We start from the raw sequence: 15,000 nt of genomic DNA on the forward strand, positions 1-15,000 counted from the left end.
GTACTGTTCTAGAACATCTACTGTTCTATATAATTAGTACTGTTCTAGAACATCTACTGTTCTATGTCATTAGGACTGTTCTAGAACATCTACTGTTCTATATCATTAGTTCTGTTCTAGAACATCTACCGTTCTATATCATTAGTACTGTTCTAGAACATATACTGTTCTATATCATTAGTTCTGTTCTAGAACATCTACCGTTCTTTATCATTAATACTGTACTGTACTGTTCTAGAACATCTACTGTTCTATATCATTAGTTCTGTTCTAGAACATCTACCGTTCTATATCATTGGTACTGTACTGTACTGTTCTAGAACATCTACTGTTCTATATCATTAGTTCTGTTCTAGAACATCTACCGTTCTATATCATTAGTACTGTACTGTACTGTTCTAGAAAACTACTGTTCTATATCATTAGTACTGTTCTAGAACATCTACTGCTCTATATCATTAGTTCTGAGGAGATAGAGATAATGGCTTTGTTATGGAAGTTTGAGAATCGGTTCCTTTTAGGTCATTGTATATTTTTGCAGAATTCTGCGTGCAGAGTCTCAATTTGGTGTTTGTTCCATTTTGTGAATTCTTGGTTGGTGAGCGGACCCCAGACCTCACAATCATAAAGGGCAATGGGCTCTATGACTGTTTCAAGTATTTTTAGCCAGATCCTAATTGGGATGTCAAATGTTATGCTCCTTTTGATGGCATAGAATGCCCTTTTTGCCTTGTCTCTCAGATCGTTCACAGCTTTGTGGAAGTTACCCGTGGTGCTGATGTTTAGGCCGAGGTATGTATAGTTTTTTGGTGCTCTAGGGCAACGGTGTCTAGATGGAATTTGTATTTGTGGTCCTGGCATTATTTTGGTCTTACTGAGATTTACTGTCAGGACCCAGGTCTGACAGAATCTGAAATACACCAGTCTGCTTTTAATGATAATGCAGAGGATTTTCCCAAGGTTACTGTTGACGCATATTCTACGGTAGTTATTGGGGTCAAATTTGTCTCCACTTTTATGGATTGGGGTGATCAGTCCTTGGTTCCAGATATTGGGGAAGATGCCAGAGCTGAGGATGATGTTAAATAGTTTTAGTATAACAAATTGGAATTTGTGGTCTGTATATTTTATAATTTCATTGAGGATACCATCAACACCACAAGCCTTTTTGGGTTGGAGGGTTTGTATTTTGTCCTGTAGTTCATTCAAGGTAATTGGAGAATCCAGTGGGTTCTGGTTGTCTTTAATAGCTGATTCTTAGATTTGTATTTGATCATGTATATGTTTTAGATGTTTGTTCTTTGTTATAGGGCCAAAAAGATTGGAGAAGTGGTTTACCCATACATCTCCATTTTGGATAGATAATTCTTTGTGTTGTTGTTTGTTTAGTGTTTTCCAATTTTCCCAGAAAGGGTTAGAGTCTATGGATTCTTCAATTACATTGAGCTGATTTCTGACGTGCTGTTCCTTCTTTTTCCGTAGTGTATTTCTGTATTGTTTTAGTGATTCACCATAGTGAAGGCGTAGACTCAGGTTTTCTGGGCCTCTATGTTTTTGGTTGGACAGGATTCACAATTTGTTTCTTAGGTTTTTGGATTCTTCATCAAACCATTTTTTTCATTGTTTTTCATTTTCTTCGGTTGTCTGCTGGACATTTTTAGATTTGATAAGGAAGCTGAGAGGTCAAATATACTGTTTAGGTTTTCTACTGCCAAGTTTACACCTTCACTGTTACAGTGGAACATTTTGTCCAGGAATTTGTCTAAAAGTAATTTGTTCTTTTAAAAAAAAATGATTTAATCAATTTTTGGTAGATTTCTCTGTGTTTTCTGGACCACAGCTTCAGGCAACAGTGAACTTGGGAGTGTGAGTGTGTACGTGTGTGTATGTCTTCAGGCTATAGTCAGTCTTAGAGGGATTAGTCCTGTGTGACTGGAGATATTGAGAGCAGAAAATCTCTTCAGTACTCGTTCATTCGGGGGGGGGGGGGTGGGTAAGAGGCCTGGAGTGTGTGAGATCAAGGGGTGTGTAAAGAGAATATGTCATGACGATCAGGAGGAATGGTGTTTGGGATTAATCACAGGGCTTAATAGAGTTTTTTTTCCACTGGGCAAAGAGCGAGATGAGACAGGCAGAGAGGGAGACTTATATCGCTAGTTATTGACTGGTTAAAACTGAGGCCTGTTCCCTATATATCAAGTATAAATCGTTTCAGACTGTTTGGATGGTTACATGTCTCTATTTCTGCATTATCTCGTCTTGTCTGTATCTAGAGAGAGAGAGAATGATATGTGGTGATATCTGTACCTAGAGAGAGAGAGAATGATATGTGGTGATATCTGTACCTAGAGAGAGAGAGAATGATATGTGGTGATATCTGTACCTAGAGAGAGAGAGAATGATATGTGGTGATATCTGTACCTAGAGAGAGAGAATGATATGTGGTGATATCTGTACCTAGAGAGAATGATATGTGGTGATATCTGTACCTAGAGAGAGAGAATGATATGTGGTGATATCTGTACCCAGAGAGAGAGAGAATGATATGTGGTGATATCTGTACCTAGAGAGAGAATGATATGTGGTGATATCTGTACCTAGAGAGAGAGAATGATATGTGGTGATATCTGTACCTAGAGAGAGAGAGAATGATATGTGGTGATGTCTGTACCTAGAGAGAGAGAATGATATGTGGTGATATCTGTACCCAGAGAGAGAGAATGATATGTGGTGATATCTGTACCCAGAGAGAGAGAATGATATGTGGTGATATCTGTACCTAGAGAGAGATAATGATATGTGGTGATATCTGTACCTAGAGAGAGAGAGAATGATATGTGGTGATATCTGTACCTAGAGAGAGAGAGAATGATATGTGGTGATATCTGTACATAGAGAGAGAGAGAATGATATGTGGTGATATCTGTACCTAGAGAGAGAGAGAATGATATGTGGTGATATCTGTACCTAGAGAGAGAGAGAATGATATGTGGTGATATCTGTACCTAGAGAGAGAGAGAATGATATGTGGTGATATCTGTACCTAGAGAGAGAGAGAATGATATGTGGTGATATCTGTACCCAGAGAGAGAATGATATGTGGTGATATCTGTACCTAGAGAGAGAGAATGATATGTGGTGATATCTGTACCCAGAGAGAGAAAATGATATGTGGTGATATCTGTACCTAGAGAGAGAGAGAATGATATGTGGTGATATCTGTACCTAGAGAGAGAGAGAATGATATGTGGTGATGTCTGTACCTAGAGAGAGAGAATGATATGTGGTGATATCTGTACCCAGAGAGAGAGAATGATATGTGGTGATATCTGTACCCAGAGAGAGAGAATGATATGTGGTGATATCTGTACCTAGAGAGAGATAATGATATGTGGTGATATCTGTACCTAGAGAGAGAGAATGATATGTGGTGATATCTGTACCTAGAGAGAGAGAGAATGATATGTGGTGATATCTGTACATAGAGAGAGAGAGAATGATATGTGGTGATATCTGTACCTAGAGAGAGAGAGAATGATATGTGGTGATATCTGTACCTAGAGAGAGAGAGAATGATATGTGGTGATATCTGTACCTAGAGAGAGAGAGAGAATGATATGTGGTGATATCTGTACCTAGAGAGAGAGAGAATGATATGTGGTGATATCTGTACCCAGAGAGAGAATGATATGTGGTGATATCTGTACCTAGAGAGAGAGAATGATATGTGGTGATATCTGTACCCAGAGAGAGAAAATGATATGTGGTGATATCTGTACCTAGAGAGAGAGAGAATGATATGTGGTGATATCTGTACCTAGAGAGAGAGAGAATGATATGTGGTGATATCTGTACCTAGAGAGAGAGAGAATGATATGTGGTGATATCTGTACCTAGAGAGAGAGAGAATGATATGTGGTGATATCTGTACCTAGATAGAGAGAATGATATGTGGTGATATCTGTACCTAGAGAGAGAGAGAGAATGATATGTGGTGATATCCAATACCTAGAGAGAGAGAATGATATGTGGTGATATCTGTACCTAGAGAGAGAGAGAATGATATGTGGTGATATCTGTACCTAGAGAGAGAGAATGATATGTGGTGATATCTGTACCTAGAGAGAGAGAGAATGATATGTGGTGATATCTGTACCTAGAGAGAGAGAATGATATGTGGTGATATCTGTACCTAGAGGGAGAGAATGATATGTGGTGATATCTGTACCTAGAGCGAGAGAGAGAATGATATGTGGTGATATCTGTACCTAGAGAGAGAGAATGATATGTGGTGATATCTGTACCTAGAGAGAGAGAGAATGATATGTGGTGATATCTGTACCTAGAGAGAGAGAGAATGATATGTGGTGATATCTGTACCTAGAGAGAGAGAGAATGATATGTGGTGATATCTGTACCTAGAGAGAGAGAGAGATTATGATATGTGGTGATATCTGTACCTAGAGGGAGAGAATGATATGTGGTGATATCTGTACCTAGAGAGAGCGAATGATATGTGGTGATATCTGTACCTAGAGAGAGAGAGAATGATATGTGGTGATATCTGTACCCAGAGAGAGAATGATATGTGGTGATATCTGTACCTAGAGAGAGAGAGAATGATATGTGGTGATATCCAATACCTAGAGAGAGAGAATGATATGTGGTGATATCTGTACCTAGAGAGAGAGAGAGAATGATATGTGGTGATATCTGTACCTAGAGAGAGAGAGAGAATGATATGTGGTGATATCTGTACCTAGAGAGAGAGAATGATATGTGGTGATATCTGTACCTAGAGAGAGAGAGAATGATATGTGGTGATATCTGTACCTAGAGAGAGAGAATGATATGTGGTGATATCTGTACCTAGAGAGAGAGAGAATGATATGTGGTGATATCTGTACCTAGAGAGAGAGAATGATATGTGGTGATATCTGTACCTAGAGGGAGAGAATGATATGTGGTGATATCTGTACCTAGAGAGAGAGAATGATATGTGGTGATATCTGTACCTAGAGAGAGAGAGAATGATATGTGGTGATATCTGTACCTAGAGAGAGAGAGAATGATATGTGGTGATATCTGTACCTAGAGAGAGAGAGAATGATATGTGGTGATATCTGTACCTAGAGAGAGAATGATATGTGGTGATATCTGTACCTAGAGAGAGAGAATGATATGTGGTGATATCTGTACCTAGAGAGAGAATGATATGTGGTGATATCTGTACCCAGAGAGAGAGAATGATATGTGGTGATATCTGTACCTAGAGAGAGAGAATGATATGTGGTGATATCTGTACCTAGAGAGAGAGAGAATGATATGTGGTGATATCCAATACCTAGAGAGAGAGAATGATATGTGGTGATATCTGTACCTAGAGAGAGAGAGAATGATATGTGGTGATATCTGTACCTAGAGAGAGAGAATGATATGTGGTGATATCTGTACCTAGAGAGAGAGAGAATGATATGTGGTGATATCTGTACCTAGAGAGAGAGAATGATATGTGGTGATATCTGTACCTAGAGAGAGAGAGAATGATATGTGGTGATATCTGTACCTAGAGCGAGAGAGAGAATGATATGTGGTGATATCTGTACCTAGAGAGAGAGAATGATATGTGGTGATATCTGTACCTAGAGAGAGAGAGAATGATATGTGGTGATATCTGTACCTAGAGAGAGAGAATGATATGTGGTGATATCTGTACCTAGAGAGAGAGAGAATGATATGTGGTGATATCTGTACCTAGAGAGAGAGAGAATGATATGTGGTGATATCTGTACCTAGAGGGAGAGAATGATATGTGGTGATATCTGTACCTAGAGAGAGAGAATGATATGTGGTGATATCTGTACCTAGAGAGAGAGAGAATGATATGTGGTGATATCTGTACCTAGAGAGAGAATGATATGTGGTGATATCTGTACCTAGAGAGAGAGAGAATGATATGTGGTGATATCCAATACCTAGAGAGAGAGAATTATATGTGGTGATATCTGTACCTAGAGAGAGAGAGAATGATATGTGGTGATATCTGTACCTAGAGAGAGAGAATGATATGTGGTGATATCTGTACCTAGAGGGAGAGAATGATATGTGGTGATATCTGTACCTAGAGAGAGAGAATGATATGTGGTGATATCTGTACCTAGAGAGAGAGAATGATATGTGGTGATATCTGTACCTAGAGAGAGAGAGAATGATATGTGGTGATATCTGTACCTAGAGAGAGAGAGAATGATATGTGGTGATATCTGTACCTAGAGAGAGAGAGAATGATATGTGGTGATATCTGTACCTAGATAGAGAGAGAATGATATGTGGTGATATCTGTACCTAGAGAGAGAATGATATGTGGTGATATCTGTACCTAGAGAGAGAGAATGATATGTGGTGATATCTGTACCTAGAGAGAGAATGATATGTGGTGATATCTGTACCCAGAGAGAGAGAATGATATGTGGTGATATCTGTACCTAGAGAGAGAGAATGATATGTGGTGATATCTGTACCTAGAGAGAGAGAGAATGATATGTGGTGATATCCAATACCTAGAGAGAGAGAATGATATGTGGTGATATCTGTACCTAGAGAGAGAGAATGATATGTGGTGATATCTGTACCTAGAGAGAGAGAATGATATGTGGTGATATCTGTACCTAGAGAGAGAGAGAATGATATGTGGTGATATCTGTACCTAGAGAGAGAATGATATGTGGTGATATCTGTACCTAGAGAGAGAGAGAATGATATGTGGTGATATCTGTACCTAGAGCGAGAGAGAGAATGATATGTGGTGATATCTGTACCTAGAGAGAGAATGATATGTGGTGATATCTGTACCTAGAGAGAGAGAGAATGATATGTGGTGATATCTGTACCTAGAGAGAGAGAGAATGATATGTGGTGATATCTGTACCTAGAGAGAGAGAATGATATGTGGTGATATCTGTACCTAGAGAGAGAGAGAGAATGATATGTGGTGATATCTGTACCTAGAGGGAGAGAATGATATGTGGTGATATCTGTACCTAGAGAGAGAGAATGATATGTGGTGATATCTGTACCTAGAGAGAGAGAATGATATGTGGTGATATCTGTACCTAGAGAGAGAATGATATGTGGTGATATCTGTACCTAGAGAGAGAGAGAATGATATGTGGTGATATCCAATACCTAGAGAGAGAATTATATGTGGTGATATCTGTACCTAGAGAGAGAGAATGATATGTGGTGATATCTGTACCTAGAGAGAGAGAATGATATGTGGTGATATCTGTACCTAGAGGGAGAGAATGATATGTGGTGATATCTGTACCTAGAGAGAGAGAATGATATGTGGTGATATCTGTACCTAGAGAGAGAGAGAATGATATGTGGTGATATCTGTACCTAGAGAGAGAGAGAATGATATGTGGTGATATCTGTACCTAGAGAGAGAGAGAATGATATGTGGTGATATCTGTACCTAGAGAGAGAGAGAATGATATGTGGTGATATCTGTACCTAGATAGAGAGAATGATATGTGGTGATATCTGTACCTAGAGAGAGAGAGAATGATATGTGGTGATATCCAATACCTAGAGAGAGAGATGATATGTGGTGATATCTGTACCTAGAGAGAGAGAGAATGATATGTGGTGATATCTGTACCTAGAGAGAGAGAATGATATGTGGTGATATCTGTACCTAGAGAGAGAGAGAATGATATGTGGTGATATCTGTACCTAGAGAGAGAGAATGATATGTGGTGATATCTGTACCTAGAGAGAGAATGATATGTGGTGATATCTGTACCTAGAGCGAGAGAGAGAATGATATGTGGTGATATCTGTACCTAGAGAGAGAGAATGATATGTGGTGATATCTGTACCTAGAGAGAGAGAGAATGATATGTGGTGATATCTGTACCTAGAGAGAGAGAGAATGATATGTGGTGATATCTGTACCTAGAGAGAGAGAGAATGATATGTGGTGATATCTGTACCTAGAGAGAGAGAGAATGATATGTGGTGATATCTGTACCTAGAGGGAGAGAATGATATGTGGTGATATCTGTACCTAGAGAGAGAGAATGATATGTGGTGATATCTGTACCTAGAGAGAGAGAATGATATGTGGTGATATCTGTACCTAGAGAGAGAATGATATGTGGTGATATCTGTACCTAGAGAGAGAGAGAATGATATGTGGTGATATCCAATACCTAGAGAGAGAGAATGATATGTGGTGATATCTGTACCTAGAGAGAGAGAGAATGATATGTGGTGATATCTGTACCTAGGGAGAGAGAAAGATATGTGGTGATATCTGTACCTAGAGAGAGAGAATGATATGTGGTGATATCTGTACCTAGAGAGAGAATGATATGTGGTGATATCTGTACCTAGAGAGAGAGAGAATGATATGTGGTGATATCTGTACCTAGAGAGAGAGAGAATGATATGTGGTGATATCTGTACCTAGAGAGAGAGAATGATATGTGGTGATATCTGTACCTAGAGAGAGAATGATATGTGGTGATATCTGTACCCAGAGAGAGAGAATGATATGTGGTTATATCTGTACCTAGAGAGAGAATGATATGTGGTGATATCTGTACCCAGAGAGAGAGAATGATATGTGGTGATATCTGTACCTAGAGAGAGAGAATGATATGTGGTGATATCTGTACCTAGAGGGAGAGAATGATATGTGGTGATATCTGTACCTAGAGAGAGAGAGAGAATGATATGTGGTGATATCCAATACCTAGAGAGAGAGAATGATATGTGGTGATATCTGTACCTAGAGAGAGAGAGAATGATATGTGGTGATATCTGTACCTAGAGAGAGAGAGAATGATATGTGGTGATATCTGTACCTAGAGAGAGAATGATATGTGGTGATATCTGTACCTAGAGAGAGAGAATGATATGTGGTGATATCTGTACCTAGAGAGAGAATGATATGTGGTGATATCTGTACCCAGAGAGAGAGAATGATATGTGGTGATATCTGTACCTAGAGAGAGAATGATATGTGGTGATATCTGTACCTAGAGAGAGAGAGAATGATATGTGGTGATATCCAATACCTAGAGAGAGAGAATGATATGTGGTGATATCTGTACCTAGAGAGAGAGAGAATGATATGTGGTGATATCTGTACCTAGAGAGAGAGAGAGAATGATATGTGGTGATATCTGTACCTAGAGGGAGAGAATGATATGTGGTGATATCTGTACCTAGAGAGAGAGAATGATATGTGGTGATATCTGTACCTAGAGAGAGAGAGAATGATATGTGGTGATATCTGTACCTAGAGAGAGAGAATGATATGTGGTGATATCTGTACCTAGAGAGAGAGAATGATATGTGGTGATATCTGTACCTAGAGGGAGAGAATGATATGTGGTGATATCTGTACCTAGAGAGAGAGAATGATATGTGGTGATATCTGTACCTAGAGAGAGAGAGAATGATATGTGGTGATATCTGTACCTAGAGAGAGAGAGAATGATATGTGGTGATATCTGTACCTAGATAGAGAGAATGATATGTGGTGATATCTGTACCTAGAGAGAGAGAGAGAATGATATGTGGTGATATCCAATACCTAGAGAGAGAGAATGATATGTGGTGATATCTGTACCTAGAGAGAGAGAGAATGATATGTGGTGATATCTGTACCTAGAGAGAGAATGATATGTGGTGATATCTGTACCTAGAGAGAGAGAGAATGATATGTGGTGATATCTGTACCTAGAGAGAGAGAATGATATGTGGTGATATCTGTACCTAGAGAGAGAGAGAATGATATGTGGTGATATCTGTACCTAGAGAGAGAGAGAGAATGATATGTGGTGATATCTGTACCTAGAGAGAGAGAATGATATGTGGTGATATCTGTACCTAGAGAGAGAGAATGATATGTGGTGATATCTGTACCTAGAGAGAGAGAATGATATGTGGTGATATCTGTACCTAGAGAGAGAGAGAATGATATGTGGTGATATCTGTACCTAGAGAGAGAGAGAATGATATGTGGTGATATCTGTACCTAGAGAGAGAGAATGATATGTGGTGATATCTGTACCCAGAGAGAGAGAATGATATGTGGTGATATCTGTACCTAGAGAGAATGATATGTGGTGATATCTGTACCTAGAGAGAGAATGATATGTGGTGATATCTGTACCTAAAGAGAGAGAGAATGATATGTGGTGATATCCAATACCTAGAGAGAGAGAATGATATGTGGTGATATCTGTACCTAGAGAGAGAGAGAGAATGATATGTGGTGATATCTGTACCTAGAGAGAGAGAATGATATGTGGTGATATCTGTACCTAGAGAGAGAGAATGATATGTGGTGATATCTGTACCTAGAGAGAGAGAGAATGATATGTGGTGATATCTGTACCTAGAGAGAGAGAGAATGATATGTGGTGATATCTGTACCTAGAGAGAGAGAGAATGATATGTGGTGATATCTGTACCTAGAGAGAGAGAATGATATGTGGTGATATCTGTACCTAGAGAGAGAGAATGATATGTGGTGATATCTGTACCCAGAGAGAGAGAATGATATGTGGTGATATCTGTACCCAGAGAGAGAGAATGATATGTGGTGATATCTGTACCTAGAGAGAGAGAGAATGATATGTGGTGATATCTGTACCTAGAGGGAGAGAATGATATGTGGTGATATCTGTACCTAGAGAGAGAATGATATGTGGTGATATCTGTACCTAGAGAGAGAGAATGATATGTGGTGATATCTGTACCTAGACCTAAACCCCATGCATCTCGGCTGAATAATGCTGTGTTCCTGTTCTAATGTTGTTCTGTTGTCTGTCTATCTCTGTGTGTTGCAGGTGTGCTGACCAGACGTCAGGTGTGTGTGTGTGTGTGTCGGGTGTGTGTGTGTGTGTGTTTTGGTGTGGGTCTGGGTGGCAGGCGATCAGCAGGGCTGAGTGGTCACTATGGCTGGTGGTCTGAGGGTTCTCTGCACTGTGCTTTGTCTCAGCCAAGTGCTCCTACTCTGTGGTAAGTACTGATAATACAGTCAACCTTCATTAAGTCAAGGCTTTATTCCTCTTCTTTTAAAGTGTATTGATTTAGGACTGAGTGCTCTATTGGTATATATACAGTAGTATACTGTCTTGCGAACGTATGCACCTCTCCTTTGGCATTTTTTATAGAAAATTGATTTGTTTTGTATGTATGTATCATTTGATTTACACAACATGCCTACCACTTTGAAGATGCAAAATATTTTTTATTGTGAAACAAACAAGAAATTAGACCAAAAAAACAGAAAACTTGAGCGTGCATTACTATTCACGCCCTCGAAGTCAATGCTTTTAGAGCCACCTTTTGCAGCAATTACAGCTGCAAGTCTCTTGGGGGTATGTCTCTATAAGCTTGGCACTTCCATCCACTGGGATTTCTTCCCATTCTTCAAGGCAAAACTGCTCCAGCTCCTTCAAGTTGGATGGGTTCTGCTGGTGTACAGCAATATTTAAGTCATACCACAGATTCTCAATTGGATTAAGGTTTGGGCTTTGACTAGGCTGTTCCAAGACATTTAAATGTTTCACCTTAAACCACTCGAGTGTTGCTTTAGCAGTATGCTTAGGGCCATTGTCCTGCTGGAAGGTGAACCTCCATCCCAGTCTCAAATCTCTGGAAGACTGAAACAGGTTTCCTTCAAGAATTTCCCTGTATTTAGCACCATCCATCATTCTTACAATTCTGACCAGTTTCCCAGTCGATGAAAAACATCCCCACAGCATGATGTTGCCACCACCATTCTTCACTGTGGGGATGGTCTTCTCGGGGTGATGGGAGATGTTGGGTTTGTGCCAGACATAGCGTTTTCCTTGAAGGCCAAACAGCTCAATTTTAGTCTCATCTGACCAGAGTACCTTCTTCCATATGTTTGGGGAGTCTCCCGCATGCCTTTTGGCGAACACCAAACGTGTTCGCTTATTTGTTTCTGGCCACTCTTCCGTAAAGCCAGCTCTGTGGAGTGTACGGCTTACAGTGGTCCTATGGACAGATACTCCAATCTCCGCTGTGGAGCTTTGCGGCTCCTTTAGGGTTATCTTTGGTCTCTTTGTTGCCTCTCTGATTAATGCCCTCCTTGCCTGGTCTGTGAGTTTTGGTGGGCGGCCCTCTCTTGGCAGGTTTGTTGTGGTGCCATTTTTTAATAATGGATTTAACTGTGCTCCGTGGAATGTTCAAAGTTTCAGATATTCTTTTATAACCCATCCCTGATCTGTACTTCTCCACAACTTTGTCCCTGAGCTGTTTGGAGAGCTCCTTGGTCTTCATAGTGCCACTTTCTTGGTGGTCCTCCTTGCTTAGGGGTGTTGCAGACTCTGTGGCCTTTCAGAACAGGTGTATATTGACTGAGATCATGTGTCAGATCATGTGACACGTAGATTGCACACAGGTGGACTTTATTTGACTAATTATGTGACTTCTAAAGGTAATTGGTTGCACCAGATCTATTTAGGGGCTTCATAGCAAAGGGGGTGAATACATATGCACGCACCACTTTTCTGGGGGGGGTTTCCCCTATTTTTTTAAGCAAGTTATATTTTTCATTTCACTTCACCAATTTGGACTATTTTGTGTATGTCAATTACATATTTTATAAATGTATGTTTATAAATATGTTTTTATAAATATATTTTATAAATATATTTTTAAATTACAGGTTGTAATGCAACAAAATAGGAAAAACGCCAAGGGGGTGAACACTTTTGCAAGGCCCTGTAGCTAGCTAGGTAGATAACATATGTATAGTGAGATCTATCTATCTTCAACATCAGATTTGCAACTCTTCTGTTTACCCTAGCCTTGGAGGTATTGTGGCCACTCTTCTGTTTACCCTAGCCTTGGAGGTGTTGTGGCCACTCTTCTGTTTACCCTAGCCTTGGAGGTGTTGTGGCCACTCTTCTGTTTACCCTAGCCTTGGAGGTATTGTGGCCAATGCCTCATTCCTTCTCATTGCTCAAAACTCGCTTTTGCGACCCTTTTGCTTTGCATTGCGACATTAATGTTTGGTTGGTTTCGGTCGAATCTTTGCGATCTGCATTTCAGTCTACATGCACTGTTTGGATGTACAATTCTATAGGATTTCCCCAAAAACCTTCCTAATGACTGTGAAGTAGGCCTACCTGGCAGAATGATATCATGATGATCTGTATCAATCGTATGTATACCCTACAGTGTACATTGTACAGTACAAAAACACCAATAGCCAGACACAACGGCCATTGAATTAAAGGTCAATTACAACCTCCAAATGTTGTATTTTTTTCTTCTTCTCATAAACGGTCTCCTGATGTGATTTAAGGATTGTTGTGGACTTACAACATCCAATATATGTCGTTTTTTATATAAAACGTGTGATTTTGAGAGTGAAAACCTGAAAGAAAAAAAAGGAAAGCTTGGATATCGGGTTAAATAAACCCTGGGAAAACAGAATTTACCAAAAAATAAAACAGGTGTGACCAAATCCATGTGCTAGCTAATGCCATCCACCGAAAGTTGGTAGCACCTGTACCCCCAGTGGACAAAGCTAGAGCCCTGTGGCTTCATGGGTGCAGCCACCAGCATCCCGTAAAAATAGTATGTAGACTAACACAATAAGGAAAGCAATTCAAACTACACAGGAGCTTCTAAACCGAGAGCTCCTAAACCAGGAGCTTCTAAACCAGGAGCTTCTTAACCAGGAGCTTCTAAACCGGGAGCTTCTAAACCGGGAGCTTCTAAACCGGGAGCTTCTAAACCGGGAGCTTCTAAACCGGGAGCTTCTAAACCGGGAGCTTCTAAACCGGGAGCTTCTAAACCGGGAGCTTCTAAACCGGGAGCTTCTACACCGGGAGCTTCTAAACCAGGAGCTTCTAAACCAGGAGCTTCTAAACCAGGCGCTTCTCGTCTAAACCATATTACACATAGTGTTAAGGCAGTGATTCACTCACATGTGGATTTATTAAAAGCCTTTATTTTTATTTATTTTATTTGTCTACTGATATTAAGGTAATTCTTACAAGGACATGTGGTGTGGGAGAGCCATTGTTTTTACACTGTACCACAGAGAGGGTGTGTGGTGTAGATGTCTCCCACACTGCCTCCAGAAGAGACATCTATCTTTTCAAGAGAGATTGTAATCTGGATCTGCCTCTTTACTTTACATTAGTATCTGTAATCTGGATCTGCCTCTATGCTTTACACTAGTATCTGTAATCTGGATCTGCCTCTATGCTTTACACTAGTATCTGTAATCTGGATCTGCCTCTATGCTTTACACTAGTATCTGTAATCTGGATCTGCCTCTATGCTTTACACTAGTATCTGTAATCTGGATCTGCCTCCTTACTTTACACTAGTATCTGTAATCTGGATCTGCCTCTATGCTTTACACTAGTATCTGTAATCTGGATCTGCCTCTTTACTTTACACTAGTATCTGTAATCTGGATCTGCCTCTATGCTTTACACTAGTATCTGTAATCTGGATCTGCCTCCTTACTTTACACTAGTATCTGTAATCTGGATCTGCCTCTATGCTTTACACTAGTATCTGTAATCTGGATCTGCCTCTTTACTTTACACTAGTATCTGTAATCTGGATCTGCCTCCTTACTTTACACTAGTATCTGTAATCTGGATCTGCCTCTATGCTTTACACTAGTATCTGTAATCTGGATCTGCCTCTATGCTTTACACTAGTATCTGTAATCTGGATCTGCCTCTATGCTTTACACTAGTATCTGTAATCTGGATCTGCCTCTATGCTTTACACTAGTATCTGTAATCTGGATCTGCCTCTATGATTTACACTAGTATCTGTAATCTGGATCTGCCTCCTTACTTTACACTAGTATCTGTAATCTGGATCTGCCTCTATGCTTTACACTAGTATCTGTAATCTGGATCTGCCTCTTTACTTTACACTAGTATCTGTAATCTGGATCTGCCTCTATGCTTTACA

General features: G+C 39.8%; 1 protein-coding gene across 1 annotated transcript in view; it reads left to right on the top strand.

Moving 5' to 3' along the window:
- The window catches only part of cdon (cell adhesion associated, oncogene regulated), a 151,114-nt gene that overhangs the window by 55,839 nt on the left and 80,275 nt on the right, over positions 1-15,000 (top strand). Inside the window, 1 exon segment of the mRNA XM_064975394.1 lies at positions 10,869-11,040. Coding sequence (XP_064831466.1) covers positions 10,977-11,040 — 64 coding nt within the window. The 5' untranslated portion in view covers positions 10,869-10,976.

This window comes from Oncorhynchus masou, chromosome 9 (assembly GCF_036934945.1).
Source record: "Oncorhynchus masou masou isolate Uvic2021 chromosome 9, UVic_Omas_1.1, whole genome shotgun sequence".
Taxonomy (NCBI): domain Eukaryota; kingdom Metazoa; phylum Chordata; class Actinopteri; order Salmoniformes; family Salmonidae; genus Oncorhynchus; species Oncorhynchus masou.